General features: G+C 36.4%; 2 protein-coding genes and 1 pseudogene across 2 annotated transcripts; 1 reads left to right on the plus strand and 2 right to left on the minus strand.

Moving 5' to 3' along the window:
• Nucleotides 1-1905: 1905 nt before the first annotated feature.
• Nucleotides 1906-4364, minus strand: LOC101306346 (annotated as a pseudogene).
• Nucleotides 4365-6089: 1725 nt separating this feature from the next.
• LOC101306641 (V-type proton ATPase subunit G-like) lies at nucleotides 6090-6807 on the minus strand. Its single transcript, XM_004301440.1, has 3 exons — nucleotides 6720-6807; nucleotides 6422-6522; nucleotides 6090-6233 (listed from the first exon to the last, which is right to left on the minus strand). The coding sequence occupies exons 1-3, from the start codon at nucleotides 6805-6807 to the stop codon at nucleotides 6090-6092; spliced, it is 333 nt and encodes a 110-aa protein (XP_004301488.1).
• A 5634-nt stretch (nucleotides 6808-12441) lies between these two features.
• Nucleotides 12442-15459, plus strand: LOC101295523. The gene is made up of 3 exons (XM_004299840.1): nucleotides 12442-13012; nucleotides 13271-14379; nucleotides 15116-15459. Exons 1-3 carry the CDS (start codon nucleotides 12679-12681, stop codon nucleotides 15191-15193), a joined length of 1521 nt encoding a protein of 506 aa, XP_004299888.1. The 5' UTR covers nucleotides 12442-12678; the 3' UTR covers nucleotides 15194-15459.
• The last annotated feature ends 521 nt before the right edge of the window (nucleotides 15460-15980 follow it).

A 15980-nucleotide genomic window follows, 5' to 3' on the forward strand; every position in this document is an offset into this window, starting at 1 on the left:
AAAACTGAACATGAGATGTTTAGTACTACAGGTGCAGTTTTGATAAGTAAATAACTAGACAGTGAAGATATTTCAAGGCAATGACAACCTCTGCAGCATAGAACCTGGGATATTATAGTAAGTTAAAACTCCTAATCATAGAACCTCCTAAGAGTATACAGCAACTCAAAAGTGGGTCAGAAGATGAGATGCATTTTCCTATCCCAGTGACATAAATTTAAAACAAATATGTAACTTTCATATGTAACAAAGCTACATTTTGCTTAACACTGCGCCCGTAATAATGGAAATAGAATTAGATACCAGCTGTGGCAGAACACAGTTATGGCCAGAGATGACATTTACACCCCACCCGAGGGAGAGAAAAAATTAATAACAGAAGGAGGGTCCATAACCATAAAAAGTAGAATAGATGATAAAAGAATCCAGCAGAAGCATGAAGTCTAAAGAGTACAATAATCAGATTGAACTCTCAATAGCAAGGCAAATATGGTTTTAAGGGTAAGAGATATTAGGAGACAAAATTTAATTACCTAGCAGACTAAGCAGAGTCCTCCTCGAAAATTCGTGTTTTAATGGCAAAGTATCCACAAGCTCTCAGATAGGAAGGCTATGACTTGATGCAATCCATGATTTCATCCATAACAGTATGAATGGTCCAAATTTAACAGGAAAATTATTAAGGACAGAGTTTGCAATGAAAATGGTTGACTAAGAAGTAGGAACAGGAAAAACTAAACCAGATGAACACATATATACAAACACATAATTAACAGACATTTGAATACTCATTGTATATTTACAGATAGACAAAACATCCATATAGACAGAAAGCAACATGAGATTAGTATGACTACCCTAAAATGATCAATTCAAACAATAGTAACACTTGTAATGCCTACAGAAGTGATTATATATACCTGCATAAAAACTCATCTTGAGCTATATCAAGCACCTAGCCTGTACATCCTCAATTCCATTTAATTTTTGATGCAGCCTATACCGTTTAATCTAGTAGATGTGACATCTGCATTAACACCAATAAACACAAAATGTTTACATGCAACCACATCAAACGCTATATCAGCAACAAATCCCAAATGTCAAATAAGCTCTTTTACCTTTCGCAATTTGAAAATCCCAACTAGGATCATCCAATCCCAATCAAGTTGGCATCAAATACCGGCACAAGTGACTGCTCTTCAACCACTCAACAATGCAATCCTTGTTATAACCATGGGAGCATGGCTTGCCTAAAACCTCCATTGCCTTTCAAAGGTAATGTATATCAAATAGTTAAAGATGGCCTCTATACAAGAAATAGCAGTTTACCAGATAAAGACATCTACACCTCATCTGTACATAAGCAAAAGACTGATCTCATCATATGGCCAAAAAGAAAGGAGTTCCGTTATCAGGAAAAAATTGTTTTCTACTGATTTCTCCTCAAGTTTTTTTTTGTAATAGTAAGAAATTATGCTACACATTCTACTGAATAAAATCCACACAACAAAATACTCCAAACTAATGAACAATTTATCCAAATTACACAAGAAACCGTGACATCTCAAAAATTAAAAAATTAAAAATAAATAATTCAGCAGAAAACTGATCTGCTTCTTCTGGCGAGCCAAGTTCCAAGTTCCAAATTCGCATATTATCGTCCTTTATACTAATATTTCTCCAGTAATGTAATACTGCTATATTTGCTAGTTCTGTTTTGATGTGCCCCATGAGTTCATAAGAAATGCATGGATTTCAAATGGCATACCATAGTCATTTTCTAGTTTCCAGACAGAATTTAATAAAACATAGTCAATTCAGCTTGTGTTCTGTTACATTTTACTACATCTATGTTACAATGCCAGTATGCCACTATGGTCAAATACTCTGTCTCCGTGACATTCATAGGAGGTAAGGTTCAGCAATTGCCTTTGGAGGGGTAGCTCTGGAGAGTATGGAGCCACTTCTTGTGTAAGATGTTGTGGACTCCGATCGCTCAAGGTAAAGCCTTCCTATATACGCAGCTAGGGGAGCATAATAAACCGGAGGCACAAGAGAAACTGGCTTGGTGAACGGTGAACCTTACGTATGTGTAGCACAGCATGTTCACCAGTTTCTGCAGTTCATCTGAAGTGAACTCATTTTCATCCCACATTATGTGGTAATGTGTTAGCCAGCTTGTTCCCTTAACACCCCAATGCCTACAAAGATAGATATCAAACTCTCTTGGGTGAGTGATCACCATGTCCACCACAGTCCCCGGAGGAATGTTTTCATTAAGGAACTGGTTCTGTTTGGAAGACGGATCAATTTTGAAAGGGAACAATCTTGTGTGGTGCCTCTTCTGCACCACTTCAAAGGTTATGGGAGGTTTGTAACCAGGGAATTTAGAACAAGCTTTTTTAATTGCTTGCAATTCCTCATGAATCACTTTGTAGAATTGTGTTTCGCTTACCCCATCTCTGAAGAAAACTATCCTCTTTGGGAGTTTGCCTACTTCTTGGTGAAACTCACCAAACAATTCTGCCACCATTGTTCACATCTCTGAGATAGCTGGTGTATGAATTCTGGAATGCACTGCCCAACAGGTCCTCTCATGATTTCATCTATGATGGATTTTCTTTCTTTCGGTCCTTGGCAGCCCATCTTAAGTATCCTTGCAGTCTGATCATCTGAAAGCTTCCCAACTTCACATATCATACATAGCTCCATAGGAAGATAACACGGTTTACTCTTACTAATCTGCAAACATGGCAAACTCCTGAACTGTATATCATAGTTGTAGTGATCGTTGAAGTAAGACAGCAGCCTCAAATTCTTCCCATCTCTGTCTGGAAACCAAAGATTCTCAGTGGCTTCTTCAGTTAAGCCAAAAACTCGGTATCTCTGGACAGTCTCTCTATGGCAAACAAAGACCCTGATGTTCTTCAATGCCTTGTCCACTTGTTTCCTTTCTTCACTAATCACTACTTAAACCCCTCTTCTTCCTCTGAGGAAGGTCTCAAAGAAACTCGAGACGCTTCTGAAAGTATGGGATCACTCCAATGCTTTCGTGGAAAGCGGTCACGGAGAAATCAACATTGAGAGCTAGTCCTTGTTGGGTTGGTCTAAGGCTCTGAAAGAAGCCTCTATAGTCTATATCCTGCAGCTCCTCCTCATTTGTCTTTAGTTCCTCCCATTGAACTCGAATAAACTCGTAAAGTGATCTTCCCACAGGTACAATTGGCCAATGGACTGTCTCTCAAAACCACATCCAAGGCATGGAGATAATCCTGAGGGATAGATTTCCACTCATCTCCATCGTTGCTCAAGTAGCTACTCAATTTCTTTCCATAAAACTTGGAAACCAGTTTGATGCTTACACCAAAAAGTTTAAGTCTTTGATCCTCGTCTTGACATGGAAAGGTTGGCTTGGTTGTAGGAATGGGGAGACTTACATACATTTCAAGCTTATCATGTTGGAATTCTATTGAGCTGTAAAGATTCTTGCGGTCATCATAAGCCGGACTAGCACCACAGAGCAAAGCTAATTGATCCTCCACCAGATTTTGCTCGATCGCTCATGCAATGTCCTTGGACTAGGAGAGATTTCAACATTGTAGTAAAAAAAGTGCTGCGATGAATCGAATTGGACAAGGAAACGGTTAGCTACGAGTGAAATAGGAGTCTTCCACACCACCACAGTCTGGCCACTTTGCTGTCACTATTGCTTCCCCTGTGAATTTCCCTCCATTGAGGTGCAAATTTGTTTGCTTTTGAAACCCTTTTGAAGCAAAGAACAAGGTAAGTCAAATTTGTTTGTTAAACAATACTTGAAAGACTTGAAATTTAAGCTATAGAAGCGGCAAGAAATACACTTGTCAAGTTTGAATCTTCACTCCAGAATTCCAGATAATCATATATATGGTATTTCACATGAAAAAGTTTCTATCTTTTAAGCCTTGAAAAACAAAAAAGTAAATTTCATCTACTTCTACTAGGCCTAGTTTGGTATTGGGTGTATCACTGATCAAGAACACATTGTACAAATGCGAAATAAGAAACATGCATCCAAAAAGTAGACTACTTTGACATTTACCTGGTGAAATTGAGACTTTAGGCACTTGGGTTTGTGAGGAACTTTGACATGAAGGCTGCAAATGGGTTTTAGTTGTGAAGCTGCTGTGGTTTTGAGGCAAGGGTGGAGGCAAAGGCATAAGAGGAGGGAGGGGAAGAAGAGGTGGGTAGTAGTATCTCTGATAGCACTGGTTTTGGTCTAAAAACCCAAACTGATTTTGGTGATGGTGATAGTGCGTCTGAGGTGAGTTTTTGGTTTTGTTGTTGCATTTCTTGTTACCACTGGATTCTTGTGTCTCTTCCATGGCTTGATTGTGTAGACAGATTGGGTTCTGTTTCTGTGTCTCTGATAAAGCAAGCAGTTGTGGAAAGAGAGAGCTTTGGGGTTTTTAGCTCCAAAGGACCAGACAAAAAAGTGAATCAGTTTTACTTAAAAGGGCAGATGAGGCATATCATGTTTTGGCCACAAGACCACAAATTTTGAAAGAAGGGGCCCACCTCCTCTCGAAACATATCAGTCGCCAATTCCAAGTTTCAGGCTTTCAGCTCTGTCATTCAATCGAAATGGTCAACGGTTTCAGGTAATCCATTCTGTATATTGTTTTTTTAGTTTTTGATTTTGAGTGTTAAGGATATGTATTTGAAGGAATATATATATTGCTGCATTGAGTCTTAAGCATATCAATTCCACCAAGTCTGGAAGGTCCCCTGGAATTTCATGTAAACATTCGAAAGGATATCCTTGAAAGAAATTTGAATCTAATGCTGGTTGGTTCTTGATTGGTTCGCAAACATTAGGAGTAAAACTATTGTCTATCATTTTAGCAAAACATAGTTTTGCTTTGCGTCTGTTTTTGTTACCAATTCATAACTAGTCTCTATCTCAGCTTTTTTTAATGATTAAAACTTAAAAGCTATGCTCTGTACTTATCGTTGCATACGTGATTAATAAGCACTTGAGCCCTTTGTGGCTTTGTATCAATCAGAAAGCAGGTCATTCCAATCATAATGTCCCAAATGTACAGCAACCAACTTTTGGAAATTGAAGAGTCTATATGTGGTGTACACATCACAATCAGAGATGGCTTAGTAGCAGTACTGACATAGAAGATGACTCAAAAATCCTAATTGCTAACATCAATAACGTTCTGTTCCCTAGAAAATTAAACTTATGTTCAACCATACCATCCGCTGACATTATCGCTTCACCTTCTCCCACATTCTCGTGAGGCAATGGCAAACTTCATGGCTGGTTCTCTTGAAACTTTGGATCATGACACGAGGACCTCAACAACTTGGAATAGATTTCTACCTTCATCTTCTAGCAATGCTTTGAATAGGTTGGCTTTGTTGGGGGTTTTCTTTGTAAGTTCTTTTGTTAATCAACTTTAGTCACAGTCTGTAGAGATAATTTGTGGTGTCCACTGCTGTAACTTTTAGCTAACCACTCCAGACTGAAACTCAAGATTGTATGTGGAAAGAAAAGTTGCTTGGTTTTCAAGGGAGGGTCATAATCTCTCCTATTTTTCCCCAACTGACTTTTTTTGGGTATTTGAAACTTTCCAAATATTTCTGTCAAAATTAAAACAGGAACTAGAGAAAATTCTTAGCTAAGAAATTCTTCAAAGATATAACGATAATGTCTAGTAAGAGCATAAATTCCAATCGAATAGGAAGTGTCGAAATTGGAAATTATCCTGTCTTCTATATATAGCTTTGCACTCCATTATTCCAGACTCTCCCAGCACCAATTCCTCATGTAATGTGACTGGATAATTAGACAACCAAGAGAACAGATTAATATTACGAATTGATTCTTAGTATAACATTTACAGTTCTCTTTCGATAATATTTGAGAGATTCATATGGAAACTGTAATTCCTCTGGTCATGCGCTGTTTGCATCCATATTAAGGTCAAACAGCATTTACTGACTGCTGTTTTTTTCTTTGATATTAAAGTGCAGATTAATTTTTAAGTTATAGTAATATAAACCTCAAAAACCTATAGATGAGTCCAAACCTGCACGCTTCAGATTTTCACATTAGTGATATACTTCATAACCATGCCAACAATATCTGATTGGACTTTGGCGGCCGATTCCTTCAAGCTCTTAATCTTCGTGTCTGTTTCTTCCTCGAGCCGCTTTACATTGGATCCAGAACTCCCACTTGTCTACAGAAATTAATGTAAAGGCTAATCAGATCATTTTATGGTGGTGATGTACTGATGATGCTACTCAGAATTTCATTTCAATAAAGAACATGACCTTTTATTTATTTATATATCTTTTTTGACAAGAATAAAGTTCTTACGATATTCTTCATCGAAAAAAAAGTTCTTATGATATTGATAGTTGGTACCTCAGAAAGTTTGTTTTGGTAATCAGCCTCCATATTAGTGCGATACTGTTGCACTTCCCTATCAGCTTCTTCTTTAGCTTGTCTCAAGCGCACCATCTTCGCTAAAGAATGTAAGATTATTGTGCAAGATACATACAAATGGTTAAAAGGAGCAGTAGCAGATGACATGAAAAACATGGAATCAAATAACAACGGAAGCCGTATAAATAAAGTGAGGAAACTTATTCAACCTATAATCATGCTGTCATGGCATATGAGATAATGCATGTAGAATGATAATTGTGGAAATAAAATTTACAGTTTCTAGCGCTGTTGACAATGTGTTGAGCTTCCTGTTCTGCTGTTAGCAGCATCTGGATGCCTCCTTGTCCTCTAACGGAATCCATCTCTGTGCAACCTATAAAGGAAAAAATAGCATGAGAGCGATGAGCAGCAAATATGTCGCATCTTATCTACTTAAAGGTAAATGATCAATAGGAATAAGAAGGCTTGAATTATGTACGTTCTCTCACTCACAAGAGATCAGAGCTACTTGGATAAACCAGTATTAGTTTGCAGAAGATCCTTACATTTTCACAACCACTAGTGAATACTAAAGAACCTATTACTAACCTTAGATACTTTATAAAAAAGCACTTAATCCATTCCGACAAGACTTGATAAGCTTTTAGGAATATTCCGAGCGCTATGTTATACAATACAGTAGCTACAGCATCTAGTTGTTCTGCAGATGCTCTGACCTTTTGGTTATCATCACCAAATGAAATTGTAAGATATCAAATATAGCTTAGAGTATATCTGCAAGCTTTTTAGTCATGATTCAGTCCTAATCAATATTGACCAATGTCCTATAGCAATTCTCTCTATCTCTCAGGCAAGTGAGTCAATTCCAATAATGTATTCTCTTCGGAGCCTTGATTGAGAACGAGACATCTTTTAACCAAGTTTGATGGATATTGGAATGACAAGAAGCATATGAAATACATAGTTGCAGAATCCAAGCCAATTATGTAGAGTGATTCGAAGAACTCTATGTTAAACGTTGGTGGTATCCAAGCTAACTCTGTCAAATATCTGCCTGATATAGCACAGAGAAATTGGTCCAGCATCTCCCATACCAATGGAGTGTTGATGAGTGTAAGCTACTAAAAAGCATGAACGAAAATCTCAATATGTCAGACTCCTTAAAATGCACCAGTTGGGAGCAGCTTTTGCCAAATACCAATGTTATTGATAGAGATGACCCTAATGTGAACAGATATCTCAAGGCTGACCAAACATTGATCCTCCAGACAACTAATACAAAAGGATCTGTATGTCGTTTGAGCATGCGAAGTTGCAAGGACATATGCAGCCGGTACTAGTTATATCTCCATTGTTCTCATGGACTGGTAATTCAATCTCTTTGAGCATCAACCTTTTCTAATGGTACTTCTATGCCGAATCTAATCGTTATATCTCCATTGTTCTCATGGACTGATAATTCAATCTCTTTGAGCATCAACTTTTCCCAATGGAAGTACTTCTATTCCACATGTTGGCTATTTCAATTAATTGATATTCTGACCCTATCAACCACACTTGATTATATGACAAGGGAACACATAATTTCTGAGTGATCAAAAATCAAGATCGACCAATTTAATTTCAATTTTATTTTTACAGATGTACCTGCAGCTATGAGAAGTGTAAACTAAACAACACTTCTCTGCAGATTTAGCTAGATTTCTGAACAAAAAGAAGAAGAAGAAAAAACCTAGAAAATGATCTTATACAATGAGTGTGCAGATTCATGTGATTTCATTATCGAACACATGATTAATATTCACTCCCCTATTTGAGCCTCAAATGTACAGACATAATGTTAAACTCAACCATATACAAATGGAGAAAGCAAAAACGTGAAACATATACTTGTCTTTGTATCTTATCAAGTAAGACAAAATTTGACCATATACCTGAAGGAAGAGATACTCGGGAGTTGATTCTGAATTTCTACCGGAGGGAACAATTGCAGATGAAGTTTTCTGATAATAGAGGCCGGAGAGAAAGAGAGAGAGAGAGATAGATTAGGCTTCAGTTTAGGTCAAAACTGTTTGCATTTACAAGTGTAAATATCCAGCTCTAGGGAGTTCTGTTGAGAAATTATAGGTTTCTGATATACCAAAAGATTTTCAACTGTGATTGGACCATGCATTTCTTAGCCAGATGACATTTGGGATGTGTCTTATAGTAATTTGAGTCTTTCATTTTATAGTTTTCCTTTTTAGAATCAAAATAATCTTGTATTCCAAAATAACAAGATTACGAAAGAGCATTATGCAGGTTTGTTTCTAGGTTATCTATCCATGCCCCCAACCTTCTTTTCTTAGGGGTGTATTGTATATGGAATTAGTTGAAGTTTTAAAGAAGTCTATGGAATTTGAAAGTCTAGGTGTATTCAATACAGACTTTTAAAAATCAATCAAAGTCTGGGTGTATTCAACTAGATTTTAAAAAATCATTATAAATTCCACCAAAGTTCAAGGGTATTCAATTAAGATTTTTTTAAATGAATAGAAGTTCAGATGTATTCAAAATATCATTCATACTTATGGAATTAATAACTCATGGATAATTGTGGACTTTGTAGTGTAAATTACACACATCAAACTCCAATATTTTTCCATCCACTAGAGCAAAGATTTGAAAAAGTTTACGACAGACTTTCTCTTTACATGTGAATAGGTTGATCCTACGATACATCATTTTTTTTAATAATATTTTGTGCTATCAAAGTTTTATTCTACCTATTCTTTTCAATGTTTTTTTAATGTTAACATTTTGTTGTCTTTCAATTGTAATGCTTGGAACCCTCGATAACCTAAATATTATCTACTAACTCTTGATATTAGAACCACATGATTATATTATTATATTTGCGTACATGAATTAAACTTGTGAATATCTAATATCCCACTTTAGAACATGTGTCTTTGGTTTACGTACAAGTATGCGTGTTGTTAAGTTAATATAACCTTTTTTGTTACCTATGTTTATGTATTTTAATCAAATATTACAACTGTATGCATCGAAATTAGATAGATGAGCACTAAACTTATAATCGGTGTCATTATGTGTTTGTCATTACATCTTTATTTATTTATTTTCTTTCCTGTAACTTTGTAAGTATTGAGAAATCTACATAAATCATTCAAATGAAATCTATAGATTTCAGAAATCAGTGAAAGTCTGTGATTAAAAATCGATGGTTTTAAGAAATCAGTGAAAGTCTATGAACTTTTCAAAGAGTCTGTAGACTTTTCAAAAAGTAAGTTGATTAAAATAAGTCTGTATGAATCCAAATACAATACACCCCTCTTAATATTGCATGTCAAAAAAAAAAAAAGATTGCGAAAGAGCATTAGGTAGAATCGGTCGTAGAGAGCCTCCCCCGACTTAAATTCGATGTAATCACTATGTTGCACGCAATCATAGTTAAAGCATTTCACATGCGTCGAGGCGTCGAGGGACAAAATTATGTGCCTATGAATCTTTTTGGTTACCCTAACAAAATTAAAAAGAAAAAGAAACAAGATTACATAAAAAAGAGGATGACCGGTGGTCAGGGGCGTAGGGAAGGGGGGGTCAGGGGGTTCAACTGACGTCCCTCATATTTTTAACTATTTTGACCCTTCTAATTAGAGAAAAGTTTGACATATAAAATATTAATTACAGCAATTAATTTGGACAAAGGAGTGTTCAACTCCTCACATGTGTTTGTCAGCAAAGAAAACTCCTAATCAATATAAGTTTAATTACGTGCGGTTCTTTTCTTTTTTTTAATATAAGTTTATAATCCTAATCAATGATTGATTGCATCTAAGCATCTCCCTGTAATATTACAATTAAAACATATTCCTAGTCTTTTTATTTGTCTTTTGAACTAATATGTTTTCCTAATCAATCAATTGATTTCTCGTGCACCTCTATATAAACAGTTTTAGTCGCTTCTTTACGTATTTATTTTTGTTATCTTTCGGTAAATTGTTCCCTATCCTCGTCGACAACCTTCATAATTAAAAACTTGTAATTATAGATGCTTTAGCTTTATTTGAAAAGTATCGTAAGAGAAAAGCAGCAGAACAGTCGACACCATCTGTAGCGCCTCCAAAATTTCAAAATATGAGCAATTGTTGAGGACAATGATAATTGCTTTAGGGAGATTTGTTATTTTGTTTAGCTTTTATTTTTGAAGTATTCTAATGATTTATAAGTTTTTATATTATTCAATAAAAATGATATTTTTATTTTGTGTGGCATTATTGTTTAAATTCTTGACCCTTCTACTTGTGGTTTCTGGTTACGCCATTGACGGAGGTGGCCACGAGTTTTCGACTCTCTTCCCTAAGAACAATCTCAGTTACGGGTGCGTCATCTACAATGACATATACATACATTATCAATATATATATATATATATCTCACATATTTTGTCTAAATATTTTTTACTTACGATTTAAAATTTAAAATTTTATTATCAGATTATTTTTTGTGGTTGGTTTTTCTTTTTGTATTAGGATGAGGTGGCTTGTAAGTCACTTTCGTTACTTTAACGTGTTATTAACACATACACACACTTGACCAAAAAAACAAACACATACACACACACCGAGTTAGTATATACAGACAAAGGCGCACAAGGGTACTAGACCGAGATCCAAGTGGGCATCTCAACAAAGCCAAAAGACTAATTAATGCTGCACACACCGGATCCATAGGTTTGTTGTCCCTCAAATTTATTGACCACCAAGCCACCATTTGATAGGAGTTGGTATTCGAAACCTTCAGGCCGGATGTAGAGCGGACGTCCGCATTCCGGCTTAAAGTGCGGACTTCGTCCAATCTCTGCCGTCTCACGCCGGCGATGGCTTCTCTCCTTCCCGGACGACAGTACAGGCTTCCAGGACGGCTTCTCTCCTTCCAGGATTGGCCAGCGACAAGTTTTCCGGCCAACCTTGATCAATCATGGTGTTTTCCGTCCAGAGCTTCAATCCGGCCGGAAAACTTGTCGCTGGTCAGTCCTAGAAGGAGAGAAACCGTCCTAGAAGCCTGTGCTGTCGTCCGGGAAGGAGAGAAGCCGTCGCCGGTGTGAGACGACAGAGAACGGACGAAGTCCGCACTTTAAACCAGAGTGCGGACATTCGCTCTCTATGCTTTCTACCGAAACCTTACCACATCAAGTGGTTAATTTCTTTCTTTCCAATTAAATTGAATCTCTAGAAAAGTAGAAATTACTTGGCTAGTATCACTATGTTATTCACTTATTCTTTTCTTTTTCTTTTTTTTTTTTCAAAAAAGAAAAATTGTACTGTGTTCCCATTTTTTATTTTTTTGAGTGATGTCATCTATAATTTTTTATGGTAAGAGAGGTTAATACTGGAAACTCGTAAATTTTTGAAGACACGGACACCGTCGGCTTCAGTAGAGAGGCCCAGAACCCAGAGCTTACCATATACCAAGATTCAGGCTTGGAATTGCAGACGAACCAAACCCTTGTCTTACTACTGAAACCTCGTCGCTTATACTCGGTTTGCGTTTTTATCTGACAAGTAAGATCCCCTTCTTTCCAGTTTCCCGACCAAGATTTTACCGTCTCCTGGTTTCTGTCTGTTTCCTAGAAGCAGTCGACCTCCGTGGATGTCTTAGTTTTAGTTCATCAGTTTGGGTTTCAATGTTTGTACCCTTTTGCTTCATTGGTAACAAAATTTGAAGGAAACTAAAATTGAATTGGATTATGTATCATTTGATATTAGTAATTTCAAACTCATATAGTTTTGTTAGGTTACTGCTCCAGTTGTGTTTCTTTCGTGGGTCTTCACACATTTGAAGCCATATGATTCACAAAGGATTGATATAGCTATAGCTATAGCTAATAGGTGTGTTTGCACAAAGTGTTGTTTTCGCAGAGATGCGCACTATGTTCTCTGCAAATTTTAGCACCATTGTTGTTCAATGCTTGCAGAAAGCTACTTTCCAGTAGCAGCAAGTAATACGTACTTGTGTGATGCCCACAAATTTTACTTTCCTTGACAATGGATTTTGGTGTAGTGTCGATTGAGCTTACGGAAATTATAGTGCTTGTTATCTAAGTTTTGGTGGGGATGATATAGTCTCTTCTGGGATTTTGCCCCTCTTGTGTATTAACTATGCTAGTTGTTTTGTGCAGGATCGTTTTTCTGAGATCATTAGTTGGCAATAAGGATTGATAGGATATAATGCTTAATTTGTTTCTGTCGGAGCCCAATTGGAAAGATGATGACTCTGCTGAAATGAGAATGTCTCTCTTGAACAAATTGGAATCTGTCATTTGGTCGTTGATGGCTTCTGGAGGTCGATCAGAGGCTAGACTATGGCTTTGCAACACTATAGCTGGCATAACTTCTATCACTCCTAATCATCAACGTGAGTTATTTATCGACTTATTGAGATCTAAGCCACTGAAGAAGCGCTTAGCAACTCAGCTTCTGCACATGATATTTGATAATAGGCCACAAAGAGCAGGGTCTATCATAGCCAAGAGAAGTTATGTGCTTAGGAAATTTTTCAAAGGTCAGTAATTTATATTTGACACGTTCAGTTATTTTTCCCATCCTTTTGTTTCTCCTCTCTTTGTTTGCCAACTAAGGATTCAATGTTTCATGGCTAGTTTTTCTTGCTCACATTGTTCCTGATCTAATAGGCTTTTCAGTTCCCTTATGATGGTTGTCTATCATTGTGTGCATACTAGTGGGTATGCAAATGTTTAGGATGGTTCCAAGGTGTAGATTTAGAACGATCATGACATGACATTATTTTTCAAAACTGCAGGAAACCCAACACGCATATCTCAGTGGTTTTCTAAAACTGTTTCTGGATTGGGGCAGGGACAAGGTGCACTATCCCAATTTGCTTTTGTTAATCGTGATAATTGTTGGGAGGAGCTTGAGTGGAAGGGAAAACATGGGCAGTCACCGGCAGTAGTTGCTACAAAACCCCATTACTTTCTCGATTTGGATGTGCAGCAAACTGTAGAGAATTTCCTTGAAAATGTGCCTGAATTTTGGTCTTCCAATGAGTTTTCTGAGTCACTTAAAGGTGGTGAAATTTTGTTCATTGATAGGAACTTTTTTGTTCTATATTTTCTGGATTTGATGTACAAAGAAGATGCCAGAGATGTATGGGAGGTTACAAATGAGTTCCTGGAGGAGGAGCAATTTTCTTCCTTGTGTAAACACCTTCTTATTACTCTTGAGGAGTCGGACTTATGTGAGTTTCTTAAAATGCTTCATAAACATGTCAAGCCTAGAGTGGAATGCAAAGATCCTATGGACTCCTCTTATTTGTTTGAAGTTGTAGTATCTAAGTGCAGAGATTGTGGGTGCTTTGATCAGATATTACTGTTAAATGCAGTTTTCAACTATGGACGCCAGCTTCTACGGCTTTTACGAGATGAAGGAGCGCCTGAGGATCAAGCAAAACTACAAGATATTGTGTACGAGATTTGTGCAATCCCAGGCAATGAAAACAGCATGGCCCCAATAATTAAAGGGGGATCTAAGCTGAAGATTATAGAAGCATTTAAATTAATGGGGCTTCAGTCATGGGTTCTCTTTTATAGTTTATCAGAAAAGTGTCAGACTCTTCAGTCTTGGGAATCATTATTTATTGATAATGCAATAAGCTTTCGAAAGTACGATAAATATTCATTTCTTCATGGTAATGAAGCTGCTGAAGAAGGGGGTTCTGATTTGGATTACAGAGCATCCAAAAAAATTAAGCAAAGGAAAAAGAGTAGTAGAAGGAAAAGAAGAAGGGACTTTGATTATGATGACAATGAGTTGCTGGATTTTGATACTACAACTATTAGGCTGGATGTGCATTCCACTGCCGGAAGTTGGTTGCTCTCACTCGATGGGTATTCTGCATCATGGAACAGCGTAAGTATCTCACATATTCAATTTTTCTCTCTGGTTTGTAGTTGTTGGAGACTCATAATATAGCTTCTTAATTGAATATTTGGCCTCTTCACATTTCAGAGCAATTAGTATTTTCCGCTGCACTAATTTGAACTCTTCTGCTGTGATTTGTGTTTTCCTCTTCTATATGTTCATTGTCCGAAGAATAATCACGTTGTAAGTTTTTGTCCTGTAACACAGAACAAGGCTTACTCCTGAGACAGATAAATAAACTTGAAAATGTATATCAGTTTGTTTGACAAATGGTTTACGTTTTTTGTTTCTTGATTTCATATTTCAAGGCAGTGATTTTGTGTCTTACTTTTGGGTGTGGTTGAACCTTTGCATCATTCACACAACTTAGTGATAGTATGCTGTGTTCATACATTTTCTACAATACTGATTCATTTTGTTTGCATACTTCAACCATGGCTATTAGTTTCTTATAACTGTTGATCTGTACATTGTTCCTTACTCTGTTACCTATAAAAAAAAAAAAGAAAAAAAAGGAAACTAAGTTTTTAACTGTGTAGTTTGGCTCTAACATGCTAGCTTTCTGGTCATCCTTTTACTTCAGTAGTTATTTCTAATGTAATACTGTATAAGGAACTTGTTGCATTGTTCTTACATTTATTGTTTTTGGTACAAACATCTTGTGACAAGTTTTTCCATTTTTATTTGAGGAAAATAATAGTTTTGGTAATTTTTCTTTGTGAAGGCGGATTTACCTGAATATCTTTCCAAGTATTGCTTGTCGAGATGGATAAAGTGGACTGTAGAACAGGGGGATTATTGAGCTCATTGATTAGGTCCATCTTCTTCTCCAGTGCTCGGGAAGACGTAAATATAAGCAGTTTGGATTGCCCAGTTTGTTGTGTTTGCAATTGGAAGGTCTGCAAACTACCTCATTTGGATCACATATGTGGTTCGGACTAGGCTTTAACAATTCGTTCCTAACTTTAGTTGAGTGCTGCAAAGACAATGATGTTCATGGTATGCATGCTCTATATCACATTTTCATTTGTCTTCACCTTTGAGCCTTTGACAAGTCCTTTTTGATCAAGATATAACCGCTCGTTAGCTCTCACAGACATCTATATCTACACATCCCTGTTGTAATTTGTAATAGGTTATCAAACTTCTGCCATTAATTCAAATCTATTGATTATACTGATTTGAGTTAGTTTTTTTTAGGTTTTTTTTTTTTAATAGGAAGAATGATGCATCTCGGATTTTGGTACATAACTTCAATTTAATTTCCTCAAATGAAATAAAATCACAAACAAGAACCGTAGATACAATCACAGTTTTGTGAATTTTTTTATTTTATTTGGATAGCATCTGTATTGTCTTAGAGTATCTTTAGCAATGTTAGCCATTTTTGAATTAATTTTAGTCAAATTAGCTAAAATGTCATTTTGGCTAGCTACTTTAGAAATGCGGCTGCATCAATGCTCTCTACTTTAGCTAGCATTACATCAACATTATTCTTCAAATAAAGATTAAATAGTTTAAATATATTTATATATCATGTAAAATATCTTACAAGGAATGTATTAAATTATAGATAGCCTCATCTGAAT

Source organism: Fragaria vesca, linkage group LG5 (genome assembly GCF_000184155.1).
Source record: "Fragaria vesca subsp. vesca linkage group LG5, FraVesHawaii_1.0, whole genome shotgun sequence".
Taxonomy (NCBI): domain Eukaryota; kingdom Viridiplantae; phylum Streptophyta; class Magnoliopsida; order Rosales; family Rosaceae; genus Fragaria; species Fragaria vesca.